The sequence below is a fragment of the Alosa sapidissima genome, chromosome 15 (genome assembly GCF_018492685.1).
Source record: "Alosa sapidissima isolate fAloSap1 chromosome 15, fAloSap1.pri, whole genome shotgun sequence".
Lineage (NCBI taxonomy): Eukaryota > Metazoa > Chordata > Actinopteri > Clupeiformes > Clupeidae > Alosa > Alosa sapidissima.
Genome location: NC_055971.1, coordinates 24,955,997 through 24,983,982, shown reverse-complemented (window position 1 = coordinate 24,983,982; position 27,986 = coordinate 24,955,997). Strand labels below are relative to the sequence as shown.

Here is a 27,986-nt window from a genome sequence, read left to right as displayed (position 1 = left end):
TCCACATCCAGCATCTATCAGGAACTATGGTGAGACTCCCTCTTTCTGTCACTTTAGCTATCTCTCTCTCGCTTTTTGCTCTTTCATTCTCTTATTCTTTTTGTCTTTCCTCATAAGTTTGTACTCCACATCTCTTTCACTTTCTCCTTTTATGCACCTGGGGCCTAGCCTGGCGAGCCAGACCCACATTAGTCACATCAGTCCGAGGGGCGGGATAATCAGTTGTCTTTCAAATTCCCTCTGCACGCAATAGGACGCAATAAGATATTTGTTTTCAAGTAGCAGGGAATTCAAGCCAAACCGTTGCAACTCTGCCATCAATCATTATGTTAAGCCCACCAAACGACTCTATACACGATTTCAATGGCCTGATTAAGTTTCGATTTCTGGAGCTCACAAGCCAACGGAGAGTTGCTAGACTAGCCCTGGCAGCTGCCGCTAGGGGCGCGTCTAGATTTCTAAGGCTACCTGGGGCCGTATTCACAAATAATTTTTTATGCTAAAAGTAACTCCTAACTGGCAAATTTAGGAGAAGCTCCTAAAAATAATGGGCATGTCACTGATAACTTTAGAACTTTTTTTTTTTGACAAAGAGTAATTCATGAAGCATTTTAGCACTAAAAGTAGCACCTACGTCTGGGACAGCTAAGAAGAAGTCGAGAGGACTCCTAACTCACTAAGCCCTATTCTCAAACAATCCTAAGAAGCTGTTTGTAGCATTTCATAATGGTACAAAATATGACCGCCGCTCAGTCCTGTACATCCGCTCCGCGAAAATAAATCACACTAATCAATTTGTCTCCATCTTTTACTCCACCCCCACTCTTGAAACTTTTGTGTAGGCTTGTTTGGCATGCCTGTGTGTGTGTGTGCGGCTGCACAGAAAGTAGCCTACTGGCGCTGCAAAGGTGAATAGATTGTAGAATAGCCAAAAAAGTTGTAGCATTGTTATAAAACCTTTAAAATCTCTAAACAATCACAAGTAGGGCAGTTCATCAGAGTTCATCTATTGCAACTGGATTGATGAAAGGTCACTTACACCTGTAGACTACATTTTATTTGGGAAAAGCAGAAGGTATCAGCATAATGTTATATTTTTATTTATTTCTTATTTCTTTATTTATTAATAAACAAAAACATCTCTGTCAGTTCCATGCAGTTTTCAACAGCTATCAAAAACAAAGGTCATTTTTGGATGGATGGATTTTTTGTGAATGTTTCTTCTTCTACATAAGATTTTTATCATCTTTAGTTCATGTGATACTTTATTGTCAATGCACAAATTAAGTAGGCTATCAGTAGTCTGAAACGAAATGCAGTTTTACATCTAACCAGTGGTGCAAATAACTGACATGTCCAAATGGGCCTTCATGAAATGCGTCGCTAGACTGTTCATACACATTTTAACGGGCCAAGTTGAAGAGCTGTTGTCCGTTATTGTTTGTGCAAATATAGGCTGATTCATGTTCCCTTGCATTGTGTAACTGAGGTCCATGGCTAGTCTGGCTTTCACCATACCAAGCTCAATCTTTTCACCCAGCCTAGTCCATGGTAGGCGCCCGATATTGTTTGATTTTCCGATTGAGATATCCATGCTAAAAGCAAAAATGCATCAGGGAGTTATGACAAAACCGTAACTGTTAACAAACTAGATCCTAATAGAAAGCTGTTAGCTTCCCTAAGCTACATGTATAAGGTAGGCCTATTTACAACATAAATTGTCAATAGGCTATGCTGGCGACACAAATAAAATCGCCTTTGGAAATCAATGGCTTACGCCTTACAGTATCAAGCGGACTTAAGCTGCCACATCGTGGCGAAAAGTTGTAATAAAATTCATGCAGCTCCGTGAATCAAGGAAAGCGTGAATGAAGTAGTCACTTCTAAATGGGACCCACTACACAGCAGCTTAAGGTTTGTTGCTAAAGCAGCCATAATGAAAGCCATAATGAAGGTGTCATTGTTTGGATAGGCTACTTCACACACACATGCTTTTTAATCTCACAGACTACAACTACCAGGCTGGAATCAAAGCACATCGATTCCCCTCTCACCCTGCACGCACTTAAAACAAGTAAACAGGCGTCTCAAACTCACGCATATTAGCCATAGGCAAAACTGTATCAGACGGTGTAATGTTAGTAAATCTTCCATTGCACAGAATGATTTTTGTAGCACGTGCAACAAATAATATTACGATTATGTGTACAGCCCTGCCTTGGATACATCTCTCAAAGTGCGCTCTAAAATATTTGGTTTAGATGTAGATCATCACGGGTGCGTTAATTTTGAAAATAGAGTATTGAAGTAGCCTAGTGGGTGTTTGGGAATGAACGTTAGCTCAGATGCTTTTTGAGACTTTTTGTGGTCTTAATGCAACACTTTACAAAGCACTGACAGGGCCACCAAGGACTGTGACCAAATCAACAGCAGAAAAAAACCTATTTAGCAAGCAGAAATGTCCCAGCCCGGTGTTTGCATCATAGACAGGTTATCTTTCAGGTATATTTTCCATTAGAAAACCATCGTTAGGGAACGTTGTGGCTAACTTACTTAGCTTGTTAGTAGGCCAGAATGAGATGACAGTCGAAAGATACAATAACAGTGCTGCTATCAATTTGCTTGGTATAACCGCATTTATAGTTTTCTACAAATGCAATCAAATTGGCCTCCATCACTCAAACAATGCTAACGGTAACATTATTGTACCTAGGTCCTTATTGATACTATTAAGATTAACGTAGCTGCAGTAAAAACCAAGCATGTCCGATAAACATTCTCAGATTTATTTCGGCTTCAAGAAGAAATGGGAATTACATTTCATGTGAAAATCGTCCTATCCTAGGCCTTAGGCAGACGTTCTCTGCGGTAAACTACAGTCCTTGTAGGAAGCGTCCATTGTTTTTCCAACCCTCTTAACTTCCAACAAAATTACGTCTCACTGCAACGATGCGCCATCTAGTGGACAAACGACTAGGCCTACGTATCGCCAATACTGGAAATGCAGCCATGATGATGATGATGAATATTTGGCTTTCCTTTAATCCTACTGAATTTGTAATTATGTATTGGCTGTTCTAATTGCCGATACCGATAGTATGTGCGTGTCTGTGTGTGTGTGCATGTGTATATGTGTGCACCGCCATCTACAGGCCAATGAGTGTACAGTCACTAAATGTACACATAACCTACATTTTTTTAGACCCCCCCCATCGATGAAATTCTACGAAACTTGGCAAACCCCCAGAGAATGCCAGGTTAATCATACACATACAATTTGGTGCAGTTCTGAACATCTTAACTGAAGATAGGGGCGATTAAAGCAGAATGATATTGCATTTTCATTTTTTACCGGGGGGGTGCAAATGAGTCACTCAGGCCCCCCGTGCTGGGCCCCCCGAACCGCAAAAAAAGCAGTTTTTCCTAAATAACTACCTGAACCGTGGCACTGAGGATGAAGAATCTTTTATGGTATGTTGGTCTCAAGGGCCCACATCAACCTGGCCCATAATCACTCATTTGTGATTTGCACCCACCCCCCCCCCCCCCCCCGGTAAAAAATGAAAATGCAATATCATTCTGAGGAGATTTTATTTGTGTCGCCAGCATAGCCTATTGACAATTTATGTTGTAAATAGGCCTACCTTATAGGCCTACCTGTAGCTTAGGGAAGCTAACAGCTTTCTATTAGGATCTAGTTTGTTAGTTACAGTTTTGTCATAACTCCCTGATGCATTTTTGCATTTAGAATAGCCAGAGCGTGGATATCTCAATCGGAAAATTAAACAATATCGGGCGCCTATGGACTAGGCCTGATCTGCCCGCTAATTATTTTTTGATTTCTTAAAAGATTGAGCTTGGTCTGGTGAAAGCCAGACAAGCCATGGACCTCAGTTACACAATGCAAGGGAACATGAATCAGCCTATATTTGCACGAACAATAACAGACAACAGCTCTTCAACTTTGGCCCGTTAAAATGTGTATGAACAGTCTAGCGACGCATTTCATCAAGGCCCATTTGGACATGTCAGTTATTTGCACCACTGGTTAGATGTAAAACAGCATTTCGTTTCAGACTACTGTTACTTAATTTGTGCATTGACAATAAAGTATCACATGAACTAAAGATGACTAAAATCTTATGTAGAAGAAGAAACATTCACAAAAAATCCATCCATCCAAAAATGACCTTTGTTTTTGATAGCTGTTGAAAACGGCATGGAACTGACAGAGATGTTTTTGTTTATTAATAAATAAATTAATTAATTAATTAATTAAAATATAACATTATGCTGATACCTTTTGCTTTTCCCAAATACAATGTAGCCTACAGGTGTAAGTGACCTTTCATCAATCCAGTTGCAATGGATGAACTGTGATGAACTGCCCTACTTGTGATTGTTTAGAGATTTTAAAGGTTTTATAGCAATGCTACAACTTCTTTGGCTATTCTACAATCTATTCACCTTTTCAGCGCCAGTAGGCTACTTTCTGTGCAGCCGCACACACACACACAGGCATGCCAAACAAGCATACACAAAAGTTTCAAGAGTGGGGGATGGAGTAAAAGATGGAGACAAATTGATTAGTGTGATTTATTTTCGCGGAACGGATGTACAGGACTGAGCGGTGGTCATATTTTGTACCGCTCAAAACCCTCAAATGAGGGGATTTTCATGTTTGTATGTGTCTCCCTCTAGAGGCTGTCTGATGCCATTATGGAACACTTAGGCCAGTGTTTTTCAAACTTTCTTGTGCCACGGCACACTTTTGACACTTAAAATGTCCCACGGCACACTAACATCCTGTGTGAAAAAATAACATACCATAGCCTAAAATTTCAAATAATACACAGATATGGCCTTATTATGGCTTCTATGCAAGACCTGCTCAATAAAACAAGCGCCCTCTGTTTCATTTCTAGGTGACTATATCTAATTTAATTGTTGTTATGAACTGGATATGTGATGATTCTGTGAATACTGGATATGGGGCCCCCGTTGTACAATGCCTGCATACCACAAATAGTGCAATCATACAATCATGTGGTTATAAATTCTTTGATGCAACAGTTGCTTTTCTGGACCAGTGAGTGACATTTGGGCAGTGTTGTGCCAGTTCACAGCTTTTCTGAACTAGTTCAAGTTCAGTTCATACATGCTCAAAGTGAACAGTTCACGTTCAAAGTTCACAATTTTAATTCTGAACTAGTTCAAAGTTCAGTTCATTTTACTTTTTTCGTGAGATATTCAAATAAATACTTTTTTTCACACTACGAGCTAGAAATCACTATACGTTCTTTGAAGCTGCTCATTGTAGACATTTGCTCATGACACTGCAATTGTGGGTTTCTTACCAGGTGATGAAACTTGCAGCAGTACAGACAAGGTAGACCAGTTCTATACTTGCAATGTGCAATGAAATCCAGCCCTCCGCGCTCTCGTCGTTGCCTGCTACGCGACGTTGCTATGCCTACCCCGCTCTGCTGCAATTCATCACGGGTAACGTTGTGCGGAAGCCAGTATGCTATTAAACTATTCTCAGCCGGACACTACGTTGCCCGCAATGCATTGCGCACACAATGTCAAAACCATTTCTGTCTGGTGATACATGATTTAAGCGGCACCAGCGAGAATATAGGAGGGAGGAACTTTCTCTCGTTGCGTTTCAAAAGAGAAAAAAGATGTCACTCAGTTTTCAATGGAAAAAAAATTCCAACTTTCATTTACAGTGATGTCTGCCGTTCATGACACATAATGTGAACTAATTCACGTTCAAGTTCTTTATTAAAAAATGTGTTGCATTCAGTTCAACGTTCACGAAAAAATGAGCGTGTTCAATGAACGCGTTCTTTTGAACTCGTTCACGCACAACACTGCATGGTAATTTTCTGCGGCACACCTGATGATCTCTCACGGCACACTAGTGTGCCCCGGCACAGTGGTTGAAAAACACTGACTTAGGCTATGTTTACACCATAAGTTGAATGTGACAAAATTCTGATTTTTTGCTCATGTGACCCAATTCTGATTTTTTGCTCATGTGGCACAGTTCCGATGCACAGCATGAACCACACGTTCAACAGGAAAAAAGCACATGGATTCCGATATGATCAGATCAATTTCAGGCCTCATATATTTGCCGATGCGACTGCCACCTAAACATGGCAGATCAGATATTCCCTGTCATTTTCAAGTTGCACATTGAAAATGCCCATGAGTAGGTGAACCTAAAATGGAATGTAGGCCTATACAGCGAAAAAAAATGTGCATGCGCACACACACAGACACACAGACCAACTGTAAAAACATAGAGTGAGAAATGAACACTGATATTTTTCAATTTCAATTCAATTTATTGTGCTTATAGAGAGCCAAAACATTACACATGTATCATGGCGCTTTACAGAATATAGGCAATCAGAGAAAAAAGGAAAGTAAGGAAGAAAAGAAAAGAAAGAAAGAAGGCCCCTGGGTAACAGGGGCGAGAAAAAACTCCCTAGAATTGGAGATACATATAGGAAGAAACCTCGAGCAGATCCACGACTCAAGGGCCTGACCCATCTGCCTAGGGTCAATACAGGACAGTAAGGTCTGTATACATGACAAATGCATATGATAGTCAGGTGTAGAGAATAAGACATGGTGTTAAAAGCACTTGAGCTGAAAGAGGTGGGATGATTACGTATCCGGTATGATAATGCATTAATCCTGATTTAGTGACAGAAAGTTCAAATAGTCCAGCTTTGGAATTGTCCAGGGGAAGGGAGTTGTCAAGGGGCATGTGGAGGGTCGGCAGACGGGCCAGGAATCCGGGCAGAGTTGTCATAGGCAGGTGATGGGTCGCTAGGCTGTATGGGCCAGGAATCCAGATAGGGAGACAGTAATAGGGCAGTCGAGGATGGAACGTCAGGTGAGATGGGTGAGAGGTGGGCCAAACACACGGATGGTTGATGACTGGTGATGATATACCTCACAAGTGAGGTACAGTAAGGGGGAAGAAAGAGAGATGTATTTTTAACACCAGCTTCTTCTAGTAAACTCAGTCACATAGAACATACATGTTTTACAGCATGTGATTAAAGCTCACACAGCAGACACACATTCCAAGATAGATAAACAGGCAGATAAAGAGGTAGGGCTTAAACACCTCTTTGATGAGAGAGCCTGTATACCACTTTGTGAAATGACTTAGTCTATTATCCTCTTGCTGATAGCCTACTTAAATGATAAATGGTTCCACCCATGAGTAGCGATGATTAAGATCAGCATATGCTTTTTGCTATTTATAGATATCTAAGCAATAGAGTGCAAATGAAAATTGGGATTGTTTATTGTCACACATTTTGGAGATGGGCATCATCATGAGACCCTAACCAAAGACATTATTAAAGGTGAAGGAAGAGAGACTACCAGGCTAATTTTTATCTCAAAAGTGCACCAGAATGTTATCCACACCACACTGGACAAGGTTTCACATCCCCTTGTGCCAGGAAAAGTGAAGCAATAAAGAGAAAGAGGGAGGAACACAGAATGAACAGCATATGACCCACATAGTGTCAAGAGTGGACACACACATACCACCCCCCCCCCCCCACACACACACACACACATACCCCCCCCCCCCCCCCCAACACACACACACACACACACATACCCCCCCCCCACACACACACAGACACCCCACCCCCCCCACACACACACAGACTGGAAATTGACACATATTTCACACTGATCATTCTTCTAAAGTCGATTTCTGATTGTGCAAATGATTGCAAACCATATGCCTATCCATAGTTATCCATGTAAAGTTCTTGGCTAAATTGCCTGACAGCAGAATTAGTGGGATTTAGCAAGTTACGCTACTTGGCCCATGGTAGTTTCATGGAGATGGGTGGTGATCCTGCCCTTTCAATGTTCTCTCTGCTCAGTGCAAATGAAAGAACACTGTTTGTCACCGGCGGCAACACAGAACAGTAGCAGACAGCAATACTCTTTATTCCCATAGTCACAACATTTCCGGTTTCAGAAGAAATTAGCCCACAGGTCGACATGTCATGCTGTAAGTGTTGATTTGCAGATCACCATTAAGAATCTGTTTTTGGAGATAAGAGCATTGTTGATCATGGTCAGTGTGTGCATCATACTGCTCTTGCACTGAGGGCCTCTGGTTGTATGTAACATTTATAAGGCAACCAACACCATCTCATGCTCTGTGAATCTCATGTAATGCACAAAGACCTAAAGACCTCAGACTCATAGGGGTAGTTTGATTTCAATATTGCAAGATTGCAGGGCCAGAGGTATGCAGTTGCCTGATTGCTCTTGTTTAGTGGTGCAGCTGTGTACAGGTGTCTTCGCTAATGGGTTTACATAAGAAAACAGCTTTTTAGTGGCAACTAAATCATGACAGGAAGAGCAGAAGGGATATTTTGCTTATGAGAAAAACAACCTGGATTTTTAAATCTTTTAAGCTTATGACATCATAAAGGTCTTGGCTCATCGATGAAATGGCTATCCTGAGTTTCCTGTAAGGGGCTGCATGGTCTGAGACGGTTGAGTTTCCTGTAAGGGGCTGGTCTGTAAAAGTCGCCCAGGCTCTCACTTCCTCCTGCATGTCAATAAGCACAACTACAGACAGGCTGAGGAGGTGCAGCTCAACTATACAACTGTATTAATAAAGTAGCAGCGAATTTCAACGATGGCAAGTACTGATTGTTTTTTTTGTTATTTATTGTGGATAAGTAAAAGAGTAAATGCTTAATTGCTGTAAAATGTAACGAAGTAAAAGTCAAAAGTATGCACTATAAATTCTACTTAAGTAAAGTACAAATATGTGGAAAATTTACTTAAGTAACAAAGTATTTGTACTTCGTTACATTCAACCACTGCTTGACAGTATCGACATAAGAGTGACCTGAACACATGACAATGTCATGTCACATGAACCCTAACCCTAATTCTAACCCTAACCTCTAACCCTAACTCTAAACCTAACCCTAACTCTAATCCTAATCCTAACATGTTTAGGATAAACTTTATAACCTTTATAACTATGACACGTTCATGACAGTGTCATGTCACTCTTATGGCGATACTATCAAGTAAAGTGTAACCAAATAAATAGATAAAGACGACAGGCTGAAAACCAAATAGCTTATGGAATACACTACGGATTGATGCACTACTCTATCTATGCATTTTTTTCTTCTCAGCAATTTCATCTGATTTAAAAATGAATGTTGAATTCAGCTTAAATCTTGACAATGAAATGTTTTGGTTGTTGTTTGTGGTGTTATTGCAATCCCTTACAATGCATATGATTATTCCCTCATGTTTGAGATATCCTTTAAGTAATTCTGCATGTGCATTTCAAAACATTGCAATGTTGAATGCTACAAACAGCTGCTTAGAATTGTTTGTGAATAGGTCTTAGTGAGTCCTCTTGCTGTCCCAGAGTCCTAAATTTCAAGTGACACGCCGATTACTTTCAGGAGTTTCTACTAAATTCACCAGTTAGAAACTTAAGATTCTTTGTGACTATGGTCCCAGAGTCCTAAATTTCAAGTGACACGCCCATTATTTTCAGGAGTTTCTACTAAATTCACCAGTTAGAAACTTAAGATTCTTTGTGACTATGGTCCTAGGGCTTTTGCTCACAATTTGGTACCCCCCCCCCCCCCCCTTTGTAAATATCTCCTGTGGCCCTGCCACCTCCTCATTAGCAATTCTTCTACCTGTGCAGGTGTGTGCAGGTGTACTGAGCAGGCTGCTCCTGCTCTCTCTCCTCTCCTTTGGGATTGCAGAGGAAGTCAGTGTCAACGCACTAAGAAAAATCATTGATCATATTGAGAATACGTAAGAAACTACCATGGTATTTTTAGTCCTTGAGCCAGACCCCCTCATTTTGGTATCAGTATCATACTATCGGTACCATTCAAGGGGAATAAGTCTCATAATGATTTTTGACAAGGATTACCACCCTAGAATGAGAAAATATGTGATAACATTGCATTTGGGTAGCTTTTTGTGTTTTATCAGCCTGTGTATGCCCATTGTATGTCTATGAAGGGATATCTTACAGTTGAATAGGCTAAACATTTTAATTAAGTATCCAAACAAAACTCCCACAGCTGATCATTTACATTAAGTCAATATTTTCTTGTAATGCAACTTCAGAAATGTTATGTATAACTATGTAAATGAGTCATTATCTACTGAAATATGGCATAATTTGCATACAATTTGCATAAATATTAGAGTGAAATGATATTACAGTGGGTATTTTGAATTTGGGTATTTTAATAGATCAAAATATTGCCAACAGCCATAAAAAACAAAATCTATTATCGCCATTTTCACAACTCCGAACCAAAAAATCTCCACTTCAATTGTACTTACAAACACTAAAGTTTCCAGTTATAATACTCCTGGATATATATATATATATATATATATATATATATATATATAATATATATGCTGGAGGATTTTATAGAGGAGGTTGTTCATATATGATTTGTAACCTGAAGGATGGAAAGTAAATAAAAGTTCTGGACACATATACTGTAACATGGGGTTTCAGCAATTTTATGTAGACATTCTCAATTATACAGTATTTCAGGAATTTTAGGAATAGCATTTCACTCTAATATGTCACCAAAATAAAAAACAAAAGAAGAATTTTGAACCTGACTTTATCCAATGTATCTGTATTTAAAATGTACTGTATGCAAATTAGTGCATATTTCATCAGACATTGGCTCATTTATATATTTATACATAGTATTTAATAAAAATGTCCAATACAAAAAATATTGACATAATGTAAAAAAACAGCTATGAAAGTTTTGCGGTGATATCTATTATTTGCAGCCTATTCGTCTGTAATATATCCCTGCATAAGCGTATAATAGACATAAACAGGCTGATAACACACAAATGGCTACTATATGTAATGCTATTACTTATTTTCTAGCGAGGTATACCTTGCCAAAAATCACTATGAGACTTATTCCTCTCAGATGGTATACCAACCAACCCTACTGGCTCAAGGACTATTTTTCATGAAAACTATAACAGGAAGAAGATTTCACTGTCACTGTTTGAAACTGTCTGTTTTCCCACAGTTACCAAATAGAAGTGGGAAAAGAAATCTCTCAGTATGCTGTTGCCATCAGACTCCCAAAAGAATACTGTACGTCTAACACTCAGCAGAGCATCACAGGCCTGCCAGATCGAGCTACAGTGCATGCTGAACTGGTCACAAAGAAGAGAACGGAATACCGATTGTTTGTGAGCGAAAACTTGATTGCCGCCCGGCCTTTTAAGAGACAAGAGGGCAATATATTTGCAAGTGAGCATTCCGAGTACCTTCTGCTGAACAAGATATGGAAAGATGAAAAGACTCCCATGACACACCTGACCTCGGGCCACCCTGATGACTGTGTGGTATTCTACACCTACAACTCCCCCTGCTTGAGGCAATGCCTAAATACAGATGACGAAGAGAAAAATATCATAACACCTCTTCAAAACTTAGTGAATACTCACACTGGCCCATTGGCCTTTGTGTTCAATAAAATCTTTGAACAACATAAGGAAAGTCAGGGAAGTCAGGGAAAACAACTGCTGTCCCTGGCACAGGCGGTGCCCTTGTACCACTGCCATGGTAAAGATTGTGTTTATTGTGGAAAAACAGAAGATGCAATAAATAAATGTTAGTTCTAACAGAGGGAGAGTAAATCATGAAATCAGACAGATCAGCACAGCAAATTTTGTTGCTATTTACATTTAGTTAATTTAAGTCTCTTTCATGTCATTGTCTCTGCACAGTAGACTACTCCTACCTTCATAGATTAAAATGATATGTATTGTTGTTTTGTAGCCTGCAAATGTACATGCAAATCAGACTTGTCTATGCAGAATCATTCATTTGTCCTGCTCCACATCCCTTGCTACTGCACATGTGAAAGCAAATAAAAAAACAGTTAATTATGCAACACTTTGACACAAAACCCTCAAATGAGGGGATTTTCAGCCATTTTTCTAGAGGCTGTCTGATGCCATTATGGAACACTTAGGCCAGTGTTTTTCAAACTTTCTTGTGCCATGGCACACTTTTGACACTTAAAATGTCCCACGGCACACTAACATCCTGTGTGAAAAAATAACATACCATAGCCTAAAATTTCAAATAATACACAGATATGGCCTTATTATGGCTTCTATGCAAGACCTGCTCAATAAAACAAGCGCCCTCTGTTTCATTTCTAGGTGACTATATCTAATTTAATTGTTGTTATGAACTGGATATGTGATGATTCTGTGAATACTGGATATGGGGCCCCCGTTGTACAATGCCTGCATACCACAAATAGTGCAATCATACAATCAATGAGAGCATGTGGTTATAAATTCTTTGATGCAACAGTTGCTTTTCTGGACCAGTGAGTGACATTTGGGCAGTGTTGTGCCAGTTCACAGCTTTTCTGAACTAGTTCAAGTTCAGTTCATACATGCTCAAAGTGAACAGTTCACGTTCAAAGTTCACAATTTTAATTCTGAACTAGTTCAAAGTTCAGTTCATTTTACTTTTTTCGTGAGATATTCAAATAAATACTTGCTCATGACACTGCAATTGTGGGTTTCTTACCAGGTGATGAAACTTGCAGCAGTACAGACAAGGTAGACCAGTTCTATACTTAGTGCAATGAAATCCAGCCCTCCGCGCTCTCGTCGTTGCCTGCTACGCGACGTTGCTATGCCTACCCCGCTCTGCTGCAATTCATCACGGGTAACGTTGTGCGGAAGCCAGTATGCTATTAAACTATTCTCAGCCGGACACTACGTTGCCCGCAATGCATTGCGCACACAATGTCAAAACCATTTCTGTCTGGTGATACATGATTTAAGCGGCACCAGCGAGAATATAGGAGGGAGGAACTTTCTCTCGTTGCGTTTCAAAAGAGAAAAAAGATGTCACTCAGTTTTCAATGGAAAAAAAATTCCAACTTTCATTTACAGTGATGTCTGCCGTTCATGACACATAATGTGAACTAATTCACGTTCAAGTTCTTTATTAAAAAATGTGTTGCATTCAGTTCAACGTTCACGAAAAAATGAGCGTGTTCAATGAACGCGTTCTTTTGAACTCGTTCACGCACAACACTGCATGGTAATTTTCTGCGGCACACCTGATGATCTCTCACGGCACACTAGTGTGCCCCGGCACAGTGGTTGAAAAACACTGACTTAGGCTATGTTTACACCATAAGTTGAATGTGACAAAATTCAGATTTTTTGCTCATGTGACCCAATTCTGATTTTTTGCTCATGTGGCACAGTTCCGATGCACAGCATGAACCACACGTTCAACAGGAAAAAAGCACATGGATTCCGATATGATCAGATCCATTTCAGGCCTCATATATTTGCCGATGCGACTGCCACCTAAACATGGCAGATCAGATATTCCCTGTCATTTTCAAGTTGCACATTGAAAATGCCCATGAGTAGGTGAACCTAAAATGGAATGTAGGCCTATACAGCGAAAAAAAATGTGCATGCGCACACACACAGACACACAGACCAACTGTAAAAACATAGAGTGAGAAATGAACACTGATATTTTTCAATTTCAATTCAATTTATTGTGCTTATAGAGAGCCAAAACATTACACATGTATCATGGCGCTTTACAGAATGTAGGCAATCAGAGAAAAAAGGAAAGTAAGGAAGAAAAGAAAAGAAAGAAAGAAGGCCCCTGGGTAACAGGGGCGAGAAAAAACTCCCTAGAATTGGAGATACATATAGGAAGAAACCTCGAGCAGATCCACGACTCAAGGGCCTGACCCATCTGCCTAGGGTCAATACAAGACAGTAAGGTCTGTATACATGACAAATGCATATGATAGTCAGGTGTAGAGAATAAGACATGGTGTTAAAAGCACTTGAGCTGAAAGAGGTGGGATGATTACGTATCCGGTATGATAATGCATTAATCCTGATTTAGTGACAGAAAGTTCAAATAGTCCAGCGTTGGAATTGTCCAGGGGAAGGGAGTTGTCAAGGGGCATGTGGAGGGTCGGCAGACGGGCCAGGAATCCGGGCAGAGTTGTCATAGGCAGGTGATGGGTCGCTAGGCTGTACGGGCCAGGAATCCAGATAGGGAGACAGTAATAGGGCAGTCGAGGATGGAACGTCAGGTGAGATGGGTGAGAGGTGGGCCAAACACACGGATGGTTGATGACTGGTGATGATATACCTCACAAGTGAGGTACAGTAAGGGGGAAGAAAGAGAGATGTATTTTTAACACCAGCTTCTTCTAGTAAACTCAGTCACATAGAACATACATGTTTTACAGCATGTGATTAAAGCTCACACAGCAGACACACATTCCAAGATTGATAAACAGGCAGATAAAGAGGTAGGGCTTAAACACCTCTTTGATGAGAGAGCCTGTATACCACTTTGTGAAATGACTTAGTCTATTATCCTCTTGCTGATAGCCTACTTAAATGATAAATGGTTCCACCCATGAGTAGCGATGATTAAGATCAGCATATGCTTTTTGCTATTTATAGATATCTAAGCAATACAGTGCAAATGAAAATTGGGATTGTTTATTGTCACACATTTTGGAGATGGGCATCATCATGAGACCCTAACCAAAGACATTATTAAAGGTGAAGGAAGAGAGACTACCAGGCTAATTTTTATCTCAAAAGTGCACCAGAATGTTATCCACACCACACTGGACAAGGTTTCACATCCCCTTGTGCCAGGAAAAGTGAAGCAATAAAGAGAAAGAGGGAGGAACACAGAATGAACAGCATATGACCCACATAGTGTCAAGAGTGGACACACACATCCCCCCCCCCACACACACACACACACATACCCCCCCCCCCCCCACACACACACACACACACACACATACCCCCCCCCCCCCACACACACACAGACACCCCACCCCCCCCCCCACACACACAGACTGGAAATTGACACATATTTCACACTGATCATTCTTCTAAAGTCGATTTCTGATTGTGCAAATGATTGCAAACCATATGCCTATCCATAGTTATCCATGTAAAGTTCTTGGCTAAATTGCCTGACAGCAGAATTAGTGGGATTTAGCAAGTTACGCTACTTGGCCCATGGTAGTTTCATGGAGATGGGTGGTGATCCTGCCCTTTCAATGTTCTCTCTGCTCAGTGCAAATGAAAGAACACTGTTTGTCACCGGCGGCAACACAGAACAGTAGCAGACAGCAATACTCTTTATTTCCATAGTCACAACATTTCCGGTTTCAGAAGAAATTAGCCCACAGGTCGACATGTCATGCTGTAAGTGTTGATTTGCAGATCACCATTAAGAATCTGTTTTAGAGATAAGAGCATTGTTGATCATGGTCAGTGTGTGCGTCATACTGCTCTTGCACTGAGGGCCTCTGGTTGTATGTAACAATAGGGCAACCAACACCATCTCATGCTCTGTGAATCTCATGTAATGCACAAAGACCTAAAGACCTCAGACTCATAGGGGTATTTTGATTTCAATATTGCAAGACTGCAGGGCCAGAGGTATGCTGCCTGATTGCTCTTGTTTAGTTGTGCAGCTGTATACAGATGAAATAAGTGGATGGTGTTTGCTAATGGGTTCACATATGAAAACAGCTTTTTAGTGGCAGCTAAATCATGACAGGATCAAGAGCAGAAGGGATGTTTTGCTTATGAGAAAAACACAACCTGGATTTAAGCCCTTAAGCCCATGGCATCACAAAGTTCTTGGCTCATGACATTTTCTATTTGTTCCTTGAGCAAAATTCAAGATAGTGAAAGCTAGGGGGCAAGCTAGCATAGTCAAAAACAAACCCTATTTCCCAAGGAACAGCTAGGCACACAACCCCCCCCCCCCCCACACACACACACACACACACACACAGAGTGAGTCAGCGTTTCAGTAAGGCAGCGGATGGAATGGCTGTGTCCTTCTGAGAAATGGGTTGAGTTTCCTGTAAGGGGCTGGTCTGTAGAAAGCTGTATAAGTCCCCCAGGCTCTCACTTTCTCCTGCATATCAACATCAGCACAGCTACAGACCGGCTGAGGAGGTGCAGCTCAACTACATACAACTGTATTAATAAAGTAGCAGCAGATTTCAACGATGGCAAGTACTTTTTAATTTATTGTGGATAATTATCTTCAAACTGTGATGAAAATTAACATGGGTTTGCTCCCTCTCTCTGTCTCTCTTTCTGTGTGTGTGTGTGTGTTGTCTCTACAGGTTAGTGTGCATGTGCTAGCTGTCTACATTTCTGTGGCTGTTCCTGCTGTCCTGCGTCTCGTTTGTGGAAAATAAGACTCTAGACCAAAATACGCTGGTCCCTGCGATCCAATTCTTGAAGTAGTTTTGGGCGTCATTAAGCTTGCGTTTTTCAAATCACATTATAACCAGGGTGATTCTTCCGATTTAATCCGGAATTCCGTTTTTTTCGAACTGAAAATGAGACCCACGCAATTCGTATCTCCACTGAGTTTTAAAGGGAGGGGGGGTGGTACGGGGGGTGTCTGTCGGTCAGAGGTAGTCTATATTTCTTTAGGCCTAACACAGACCATTGCTATGTATAACAGGCTGCTGACAATGACGACGGGTTTTGTGCTTCACCTCTTTCAGAATAGACTACGCCGTAAGTAGCCTAGTCCTTTCAGTGGATTTCATTGAAAGTGAAAGTAGACGGGTTGATCAGCTGCGTTCTGAAGAATGCTGTTCAGCTGGCAGAAGCCATGAAACGGTAAAGGTCAACAAATTGATTTAAAAAGACATAATTTATGAAGTTGTTTTTTCTCTTGGACCTATAGCCTAATCACAATAACACTGGGGTCCGGAGGTGTCCGGGATTATTTTTCTAATTCTGGTTGCTAATCACACCATTTTAAAAAGTGATTTGAGAGGGACAGGATTCAGGGATAGGCTACTAAAGACAGGCTCATCTTCTGTCTGTCTCACGTCATGTTACCGCATGCATTAAACCACATGACACTGCTTGACTAAATGAAAAATATAGGCTACTGAACATGGACATCGTCATAGTTGACAGAAATTACGTTTTGTGCCAACTGTTAAATGGTTGTTGGGTTGGTAAATAATTGTAGGACTGTATGAGGAATTATGTATTTAATATGGGTGTCTCACTGGGGTGTCGATCAGGACACAAAAGAGTCGATGCAATTCAATCCAGCACTTTACTTGAGGTGTTGAATGATTTACACAGCACAGCAAGCACAATAAGGTACACTGGTTGTTATGTTTCAATGGCTATATGTATGTATATGTCTGTTTCCGTGTATCTGTGTATGTATGTGTGGTCTGGAATAAACAAGAAAAACAAGAAATAATGTGTCTATAATGGGAAATTAACAAAGTTACATAATCATTGCCATCAATGCACTATACTTGCATTAATACACTATAAACTGACATTTCTCTATTATAATGACTAATTCTAATGTAAAACAGTAATTACCATTGAAATACCATACAATAGTGCCACCTTGTGGCCAGCTGAATTACCATTAGACTGTACGCTAGGGCTCTGGAATTTTCCACGAACGTGGCCACTATTCTAATTACAAACACGTCACATCTTACACATGGTATACATCGTCAGAAACGGGTCTAATAAGGCAAAATAATGTCACATATAAGTGCTAACATAGTGTAGATATGAAACAGGTTACAGTTTAAGGAGATAGCAACATTATTCACGAACTACAAGAAATTACAAAGTGCATGTAATCTCCGTAAATGCTAGGTTCTATTGACGAGCTATAAACATGTATCTAAGCAAACTACGTGACACTCAATCATATATCACATACAATGCTCAAACGAATCTAAACATACAGGAATTATACAGAACAACTCACTTTTTCAGCATTGACGCACACATCACACACAAACGTTTTTTCCCTCTCACTCCGCTGCTGCATCTAACTTGAAGTGACGGCGGGAAATGTTCATACTGGCACATGCGCACAGACACGGCCTTTCCAACAAAGCCGCCCCCAAATTTGTGCCCAAATTTGTGCCATGGAAAGGCCGCCTAGAGTCCCTCCGGATCATCGTGGTTATCGTCTTGGTCTAGGGCCTCCGGCAGCACAATCGGTCGGGTGTATACTCTGTCCTTTCTCTGCACTTCAACAGTCCTCACTCTGCCATCAGGGCCTGGAAAGACCTTAGTTACCTTTCCTATTGGCCATAATGAGCGTGGTAGCTGGTGGTCGATCAGCATCACCACCATGCCGACTTCGACGTCTGGAGATGGATTCTGCCACTTTCCTCTGGTTTGCAGCCCAAGAAGGTAATGTTTGATGAATGCTGTCCAGAACCTGTCTGCTAAAACCTGGGAATGCCTCCATCTCCTCTTGCCCAACAGTTCTGATTCCGGATAAACAACTTGAGGTAAGGAACCATCTGGCCGCCCCATAACAAGGCAACTAGGCGTTATTGGATCGGGATCTGCGAGGTCTGCGGACACATATCCAAGGGGCTTGGAGTTTAGAATGGCCTCAATCTCCGTAAGGACGGTCCTGAGGACTTCTTCTGTGACGGAATCTGAGCCAAGAGTGGTGTAAAGTGCTGCCTTAACTGAGCGTATCTCTCGCTCCCACGCTCCGCCAAAATGTGGGGCAGCAGGAGGGTTAAAATGAAAACTGATCTGCTGCTTGGCAAGATGTTGTTGCAGGTCAGGGCTAAGTTGCTTGTAGGCGTCTTTAAGTTCAGTTTCTCCCCCGCGGAAGTTAGTGCCTTGGTCAGAGTATAACTCTGCAGGCTTACCACGGCGGGCAATGAACCTTCGAAGAGCCATGAGGAAGGCGTCACTGTCGATAGAGGTAAGGATCTCCAGATGCACGGCTCTCGTAGTAAGGCATTTGAACAGGAGGCCCCACCTCTTTTCATTACGGCGCCCCACCTTGATCAGAAAGGGGCCGAAGCAATCCATTCCACATGAATGAAATGCTGGTTTAAACAGCCTGAGGCGAGGAGGTGGAAGGTCCATCATCTTCTGGCAAGCTGGCTTAGACCTCCACCTACGGCATTCTTGACATATCCGTTGGTGTTTTCGCACAGCCTCTCTGCCTCTTAGGATCCAGAATTTCCGGCGGAGCTCCGCAAACACTCTCTCTGGTCCTGGATGACACAACAGAGTATCATATTCCTTAATAAGCAGCCGAGTGTTCTGGTGACTGGGATCCAGGACAATGGGGTGCACTGTGGCAGGGTCAAGGTCCTCAATGAGCCTTAAACGGCCTCCCACTCGGATGAGCTGAGTGGACTCATCAAACTCAGGAGAGAGGCAGATTAATCGGCTGTTAGGATGCACCGGTTTGGCTTGTCTCAGGAGCTGATAGTCTTCAGGGAAGCAATCCATCTGGACCCTTCTCAGTACCAAAAGCTCTGCTTCCTGGAAGGTGCTTGCAGGTGGATGACCCGTCAGACCCGCCGCCCCATGAAGCTCCTCAGCTACTGCCTCCAGTAATTCCTGCCAGCTGCTGTGCTTGGATCCGTCTGTCACAGGTGGTAGTGAGGTGATTAGCCCACAGAAGACTGTCTTTCTTAGCTCTACACCGTCATCACCAGTTGGTTCCGAAGGGTTCAATGGCCATTCACTGGGAAGCTGTAGGAGAAACTGTGGTCCTTGGATCCATCGATTTTCTCCAAGCAAATCTTTGAGACTCTTTCCTCTGGTGAGATCATCTGCAGGGTTCCTGGCAGAGTCTACATATCTCCATGACTTCAAGTTGGTCAACTCCTGAATCTCTGCCACTCTGGTACCCACAAATACCTTGAAGTGGCAGGACTGGGATTGCAGCCAATGGAGAACAGTTGTGGAATCTGTCCAGTAGGTGACTTCTTGTATTGGCAGTGTGAGCTCGTTCAAGAGGAGTTTCCCTAGCTGTGCTCCAGTTAAAGCTGCGCATAGCTCAAGTCGGGGCACTGAGTGTTGTTTCCGTGGGGCAACACGGGATCTAGCAAGGAGAAAGGCTATGTGTACATTACCATCAGGAGCTGTTGAACGGAGGTACGCTACAGACCCGTATGCCTTCTCTGAGGCATCAGAGAAGATGTGGACATCATGTGTCACCTGAGCATTGTCCATTACAGATGGTAAGTAACACCTTGGCAACATCAAGGAAGGTAAGTACTGCAGTTCGGATTCCCATACTCTCCAGGCCTGCAAGAGGTGTTCAGGGAGTTTAGGATCATCCCAGTCCCGATGTTTGTCCCAAAGCTGTTGGACGATCACCTTTGCCCGGGTGGTGAAAGGTAGGAGGACACCCAGGGGGTCATATTGGGTTGCCAACACGCGGTAGATGTTCCTCATTGTAGGAGCACTATACGAGACAGGTCGATGTTTGAATCCTAGGGCGTCAGTGTCGCAAGACCAGCTTAGGCCCAGGGTGGATTCCTTTGCTTCAGCTTTGTCCTGAGAGAGCCATAGCTCCAGTTTGGTGGATCTGGCATCTGGCGGGAGGTGACTAACAACGTCTGGCTCGTTGCTGGCCCACTGCCGGATGTCAAAACCTCCAGATGCTAAGAGGTTCCTTAACTTGTTGAGCAGGCGGTGTGCTTCCTGAGCAGAAGTAAAGCTCTGTAGACAGTTGTCTACATAAAAGCACTTCTCCACAGAGAATATCACATCTTCATCTGGTGTACTGTGCATGGAGACGTGTCTCTGTAGAGCGAAGGATGCACAACAAGGACTACAAGTAGTCCCAAAGGGAAGTACCTGCCACTCATAAATGTCAGGAGGGTCTTCTCTTCTCATGTCACGCCAAAGGAAGCGTAGCAGAGGCTTGTCTTCAGGTAAGAGCAGTACCTGATGAAACATGCCACGTATGTCTCCACTGATGGCTACGCTATGCTCCCTAAAGCGGAGGAGGACACCAAGGAGAGACGGGCTCAAGGTAGGGCCAGGCAGCAACCACTCATTGAGATTGAGACCTTTATACTGGAAAGAGCAGTTGAAGACTATTCGGTCTTTACCATTGTGGTTGACCATATGGTGTGGAATGTACCAACTCTCTTCAAGAGTAAGGTTCTCAGAGGGAAGTTTGACTACAGCATTGGTAGTCACCAGCTTCTCAATTTCTGCATTGTATATGGTTGTCTTGTTCGGGTCTCTTGCAAGACGTCTCTCCATGTTCCTGAGGCTAGGCATGACGGCTTCCTTGGGAGCCTGGAAGCAGGGAAAGTCCTTCTTGCGCAAGAGCGGTGTGGCGTAGCGTAGGACACCACTGACCTCTACCCTTGTTGTCTTAGCATCCAAAAGGTTGATGGCTTCTTGATCTTCTCTCGATCTTGTCACCTGCTTCTCACACCGGTAAGGTAAGACATCAAGTTGCCACAATCTCTCTACATTCCTTTTCAGCTCCAACTCTGCAGGACTAAGAGAGAGGAAAAGGCATTGTTGTGGCTGCAGCTGAGTTTGGAGGAGTCGAGCAGGTCCTTGTAGCACCCATCCAAGCCGAGTCTTTATGGCGGCTGGCCCACCTGGTGATCCAAGACGAACAGGTGCAACTGGGGTTATCAAGTGGGAGTGATCGGCTCCAATGAGCAGTAGGGGACGCACTCGCTCAAAAGGCTGCAGGGGAAGATCTTTAAGGTGCTTGTACTTGCTCAGGAGTGAAGGAGGATAAGAATGGTCAGCCAGTCCAAGGCATTTGGCAGTGAAGGCTGCTTTGATCTGAAAGATCTTCTGAGGCTGACCTGCTGGAGATAACTGGAAGGAGATGGAGGAACCAGTGATGGTTTGGACATCTTGGCGGATTGTTCTCAGAGATAAACTCTCACCTGTGCCTTGTATGCCAAGTTTGAGAGCAGCTGTGGAGAGTAGGATAGTACGCTCCGATCCGTCATCCAGCACTGCATAAGTGTCGAGTGTCTTCCCTTGGTAGTGGAGCAGAACTCTGATGACTTTGAGAAGAACTCTTTTGCAGTCTGTAGGCTTATCCAAGTACAAGGTTTCTGTGGCTGAACTCAGCAGGCATGAATCTCCTCTGTTGTTGGAACTCTTGGAGTTGACCTCATGCAATATCTGTAGGTGTTTGCCTTTACAGATGCTGCATGGCTTCTTCAGTGTACACTGTGCGGCCTGATGTGCACGCGCGCAACGCCAACATCGATGATTCTTCTGAATCCAATCAGACATCTGGTCTTTACTGAAGGCTTTAAAGGTGGTACACTGACTGAGATAATGGTCTTCTTTGTTGCAGTAAGGGCAGAAGGCTTTGAATACTGCTTGCTTCTTAGCTGACTGTGTTGGCTTGGAAGAGGCTGCTCCAGTGCTCTGATTCTCTGCAACCTCATTAGCCCCATGCAGTATGGTGGTAGAGCGAGCTGCGGATTTGACCTCGTGCTTCCGATCTTGTCTTTGCCCTTGTCTCTGCTGCTGTTTACTGCTGGTCTGGGATTCAGAGCTTTGACACCATGCCTCATAATGGAGCCACTCTGATAGGTCAACAAGAGTGTACACAGTCCCCGGACGGTGACCCATACGTCGGCGGAACTCTGACCTCATCTCTGCAGGTAGCTTGCTCAGAAGTCGCTCCACATGTGATCCGCATCTTAACTCTGCTTCACCTTGTGGGCCAAGAGTGTTGAGCATGCCTACAAGAGATCTGATTTGCAAAGCAAATCTCTCGAACGCTTCTGTGTCTCCCCGCCGAATATCTGGGGAATCCATCACCTGGGCTATCTTCTTGAGAGCCAACTTGTGAGGCTGGCCATATCTCTCATTCAGAGCAGCCATGGTGTCGGAATAGGGGAAAGGGGAGTTCAGAAAGGAATCGGCTACCAAGCGAGCTTCTTCTAGCTTCAGATGATCCATGAGGATTTGGTATTTGAATAGCTCGGTGGCCTTGGGAGGCAAAAGGTTGTCGAGAGCTATCTTCAGACGAGTAAACTCACTGGGATCCTTAGTGACAAAGTCTGGGATAGTTGGCTTTGGACCTCTGTAGGTCTGTTCTTGGACTGCTGGGTCGGAGGGAGGAAGCACTGGATTGCCATTGTAAGGCCTTTGGAAAAGGGGATGAGGCTGTTGCGGGGGTACATGTTGTGGTGGAACATACACAGGTCTGGATGGCGGTACCTGGGGTTGATGATACCAGGCATAGTTAGGCTTACTTGGGTCAAGAGCAGGAGGAGGTTGTAACGAAGGCTGTTGAGGATAGGAATAGATACCATCAGAGTGCTGCACAGTAGAGGTATCATAGTAAGGCACATGGGCTACTTGCTGGACTGTGGCTGACTGAGGTATACTAGGAGTCATGGATGTAACCTGGTCTCTCATGCTCTGCATCTCACTCAACATTTTCCCCAGGAAGTCATATAACATCTCATCCTTATCTGGATTCTCTGAATTCTGAGGGGAGGGGTTAGAAGGATAAGGCTGATGACCGGTCGCCCGATATGAGTCTAGAGGGCAGTTGTAGCTAGGCTGCGGAGGTTGTTGATGCGCCGCTGCCATCGCTGCAGTTGTGTAGGTAACCTGAGGTGGTTGACTGGGTAGATACAGGGAAGAAGAGTGAGGTAACGATGATACATATCTAGGTGCAGGTGGATGAATCTGTTCCTGTCTGTATTGAGGAGGCAGGTGTGACCCGTATTGGCTGTATGGAACCTGTGATGACTGCTGGAGACTTCTTTCCCATGGCCGGTGGTAAGGCGATAATGGTGCTTGACGAATAGGTTGTAGGAGTGGACTAGGAGGTCCAGGAACATGATGTGAGGGTTCTATGTTCCGCTTACTTGCTTGAAGAAGTCCCTCCTCGAAGGATTCGGTCAAGGCACGCATGGGATCCAATCCACTTTGACTCATGGGGCTAGAGGCTCTTGAGTGTGGTGGAGTCACCATCCTTGCTTCCTCATCTGATATGTACTGTTGCCTCTCTTCAGTACCTTGTGCTTGCTGTTGCTGTGCTGTGTACGAATGATTGGTATGTCTTCGGCTAGTGCCCAGATCATAGTTTTGAAGATAGGATGGTGGATGAATCTGGCGCCGTGGCCTGACAACCTCTAGACGAGATGGGTAGGGTTGCATATTGCCGAAAACTCTTCAATCCAGGGATAACACCAACCTCCGGCTCGAAGGACCTCTGTTAAATGGTTGTTGGGTTGGTAAATAATTGTAGGACTGTATGAGGAATTATGTATTTAATATGGGTGTCTCACTGGGGTGTCGATCAGGACACAAAAGAGTCGATGCAATTCAATCCAGCACTTTACTTGAGGTGTTGAATGATTTACACAGCACAGCAAGCACAATAAGGTACACTGGTTGTTATGTTTCAATGGCTATATGTATGTATATGTCTGTTTCCGTGTATCTGTGTATGTATGTGTGGTCTGGAATAAACAAGAAAAACAAGAAATAATGTGTCTATAATGGGAAATTAACAAAGTTACATAATCATTGCCATCAATGCACTATACTTGCATTAATACACTATAAACTGACATTTCTCTATTATAATGACTAATTCTAATGTAAAACAGTAATTACCATTGAAATACCATACAATAGTGCCACCTTGTGGCCAGCTGAATTACCATTAGACTGTACGCTAGGGCTCTGGAATTTTCCACGAACGTGGCCACTATTCTAATTACAAACACGTCACATCTTACACATGGTATACATCGTCAGAAACGGGTCTAATAAGGCAAAATAATGTCACATATAAGTGCTAACATAGTGTAGATATGAAACAGGTTACAGTTTAAGGAGATAGCAACATTATTCACGAACTACAAGAAATTACAAAGTGCATGTAATCTCCGTAAATGCTAGGTTCTATTGACGAGCTATAAACATGTATCTAAGCAAACTACGTGACACTCAATCATATATCACATACAATGCTCAAACGAATCTAAACATACAGGAATTATACAGAACAACTCACTTTTTCAGCATTGACGCACACATCACACACAAACGTTTTTTCCCTCTCACTCCGCTGCTGCATCTAACTTGAAGTGACGGCGGGAAATGTTCATACTGGCACATGCGCACAGACACGGCCTTTCCAACACCAACATTTTGTAGAAACACAACCACAGCCTTTATTTGGTGCTCCTTTGGTTATAGGCTTAGTCTGCGATTCACATTAACCGTAGGCTATCACCACAAGTGTATAGGCCTACTAAACGTTTTTGCCCAAGTTTGTGTGCCTTCATCACATTTTGCAAAATTAGGCTACCTTCGTTACTAACCTACCAGTTGATACTGTAATGATCAGCTGTTCATGACTGTGCTCCCATGATGCTGTGCAGTGTGTGTATGTGTGTAATGTTTATGTTCTAAACCAGGTGGGTTGACAACGTTGTATGTTCTGTCTGTTGTGTTTATGTTTGCAGCTGATTACATTGTTCATAACTAGGGTTGATTGGTGTGTGTTTTAGATACAGCCTCATATAGATGTTTAGTGCTGGAGCATAAGGGCCAGGTCTGGCCCGGAATTATGTGTTTGTGTGTTTTGGTGCATAACCAATAAAACCCATTCTGAGACAACCTTGTAGTTTGTTACAATACGTCTTACCTGCATCGACTCCCAATTGATTGTGCATCTAATGTAACAGTCAGTGGAGAGACTTCCACTTTCCAAGTTTCACTTTCACTGTCTTTGTGAGCTAAAAGTTAGGCTATGCCTAGGCTACTATATGGGAAATACTTTGAAGTTCCTTTTGAGTAGGATCAGCTCCAAAAATGAATGGGTTTTCTTTAACCTGTGCTACACTTTTCCACCAAGTTGTGCGAAAATTGTAGGCTACCCGTAGTTTCTTTATGTTGACAGAACAGCACTACAGTAGCCTACATGGTGCAGTAAATGGATCTCTTGGTAGCGTGTGCAACTAACGTCTATAAAAACAATATATTTATGGAATAAAACTAGACCTCTGATTGCTGTTTACGGTTAAACTGCGATGATGTGAACACCAGTCAGCGGAGGGCACTTATGCAGCCCAGGCTACATCCCAAACCTAGCGGCTGCTTGGACAAATCCACTTGACGGGTGGGGCAGGGGGGCGCAATCATAACACACACTGAACCTGTCATGAAGAGGGCAAAATGATTGACCTGTCACCCCCCCCAAGCCAAATGGATGCAACTGCATTTATAGGCTAGGCCTAGGCCTACATGACGGGCCGCAAATAGGCTAAATAAAAAAAAAAAAAAAAAAATGTGGACCGGCCCACCGGTTGTACAGATTACCAGTCCGAGCCTGCCTGTCAGGATTTTCCGATAGCAATCTCATGATGCTGATATTGAATTTTAACTTCTGCGCGTGTAAGCTTCTGTGCTTGAAGTTAGCTGTGACAGACTAGCCTAACGTCACTGGTTTTCATAGTTAACCACAAAGCCTGTCTACCTTAGGCCTACTAAATTGTTTAGTTAACACCTTGTCGTTTCGCGTTTGTCCAGCCGTTCACCTCCGCGAACCTTGCGCCCCATGTGACATATTTTGGGGATGGCCATCTCACCATAAGAAAACTAAACATAATGTTAAAGTAGCCCTAGGCTGGACAATCGGTGGAGCCCTTTGGAATAATAATTTAATTTCTGTCTTACCTGTGCAGGTGTGTGCAGGTGTGCTGAGGGGACTCATCTTGTTCTGTCTCTTCTTCTCTGGAGTCTGGGGTGTGGAAAAAACTCTGGACCAGAATACTCTCGCACCTGCCATTAAGTTTCTTCGCCAAAAGTAGGTTCTGTGTAATATGCAAACATTACTGCATGTATGAGTATAAGAGGGGCCATATTGTTTAGTTACCGTTTTATCTTCATCAGTTTAATATCTGCCTTATTATTAATGGTCATGTCATGGAATAGCATTATTCTGCTTGTCATTTGTCTGACTTCTCATACACAAATATACGTGTCTGCAAAATTTCTGTGATCATTTTGTTTCATTTTCTGGCTCAGTCTTTTGAAACACGGTCATTTCTAAAAGTAAACTGCATTTCTCTAAAAATCGCCAAAATTAAGAGGTTTGTGTGTAAGAGTGTTATTTTTCTTCTTTTCTGTCTGATCTTCTGTAGCTATCAACCGGGACAAAACCAGTATGCCATAGCCTTCAACGCGCCTGTAGATAAGTGTGCTGACTACCTCGACAACAACTTCCTCAACAGATATCCTGGTCGCACTGTGAAGAATGCTCTTAACAGTGCTGGACGTCTCTACAAGGGTCAAAAACTGATTGCAGCTAGACCAAAGCCCATTCCAGACACAAAAGTAAACCAACATTCAGAGTATCTTCTCATGAATGTACCCAGTGTAGATACGTCTCCCATGAAAGAACTGCTAGGTAATGACAACACAGGATGTGTGGTGTTCTATACTTATAATTCCCCTTGCACAAGTACCTGCACCAAACCTGGGGGCTGCTACAGTATCATACAGGCTCTAGACATGTTCAAGGACCACAAGGGTCCAAAGGCTTTTGTCTTTACACAGGTATGGAAGTATGATTGTGACAAAGATATTTCCACCAACCTTAAAGAAGTCCTAGAGCGTGTCCCCCTCTATCGTTGTAAAGATAACAATAATTGTGTTGCTTGTACAGCCAACAATCTTAAAGACTGCATGTAGTCACAAGAGTCAGGACTGGTGAGAACAGACTGCTTGGAAAATGTGATTGCTAGGTCACACAATGAACACAGAGTCTAAAAAATGTTTAGAAGACAAGCCTAGCAATGTCAGAGAGACTTGTGCTGTATTGTCTGAAGAAGTGCAAAGTAATGTTAAACCTTTCCACTGTCTGGATTGCATTTAGCTTTTTTTTTTAATTCTTCAATAAGCAATAATTCCTCTGTATTCAGTCTTAACAAACGTGTTGATGAGCTCACTGAAATATATTTTCTCTGCAATTTGTGTTTAATTCATGACTAATAAAGATAAAGACCCATAAAAAATCATCT

At 42.7% G+C, this 27,986-nt stretch overlaps 1 protein-coding gene across 1 annotated transcript; it reads left to right on the top strand.

The window, feature by feature from the left end:
• On the top strand, nucleotides 1-27,980 carry LOC121684250. The gene is made up of 3 exons (XM_042064240.1): nucleotides 1-29; nucleotides 26,649-26,770; nucleotides 27,108-27,980. Exons 1-3 carry the CDS (start codon nucleotides 27-29, stop codon nucleotides 27,655-27,657), a joined length of 675 nt encoding a protein of 224 aa, XP_041920174.1. The 5' UTR covers nucleotides 1-26; the 3' UTR covers nucleotides 27,658-27,980.
• Nucleotides 27,981-27,986: the final 6 nt, after the last annotated feature.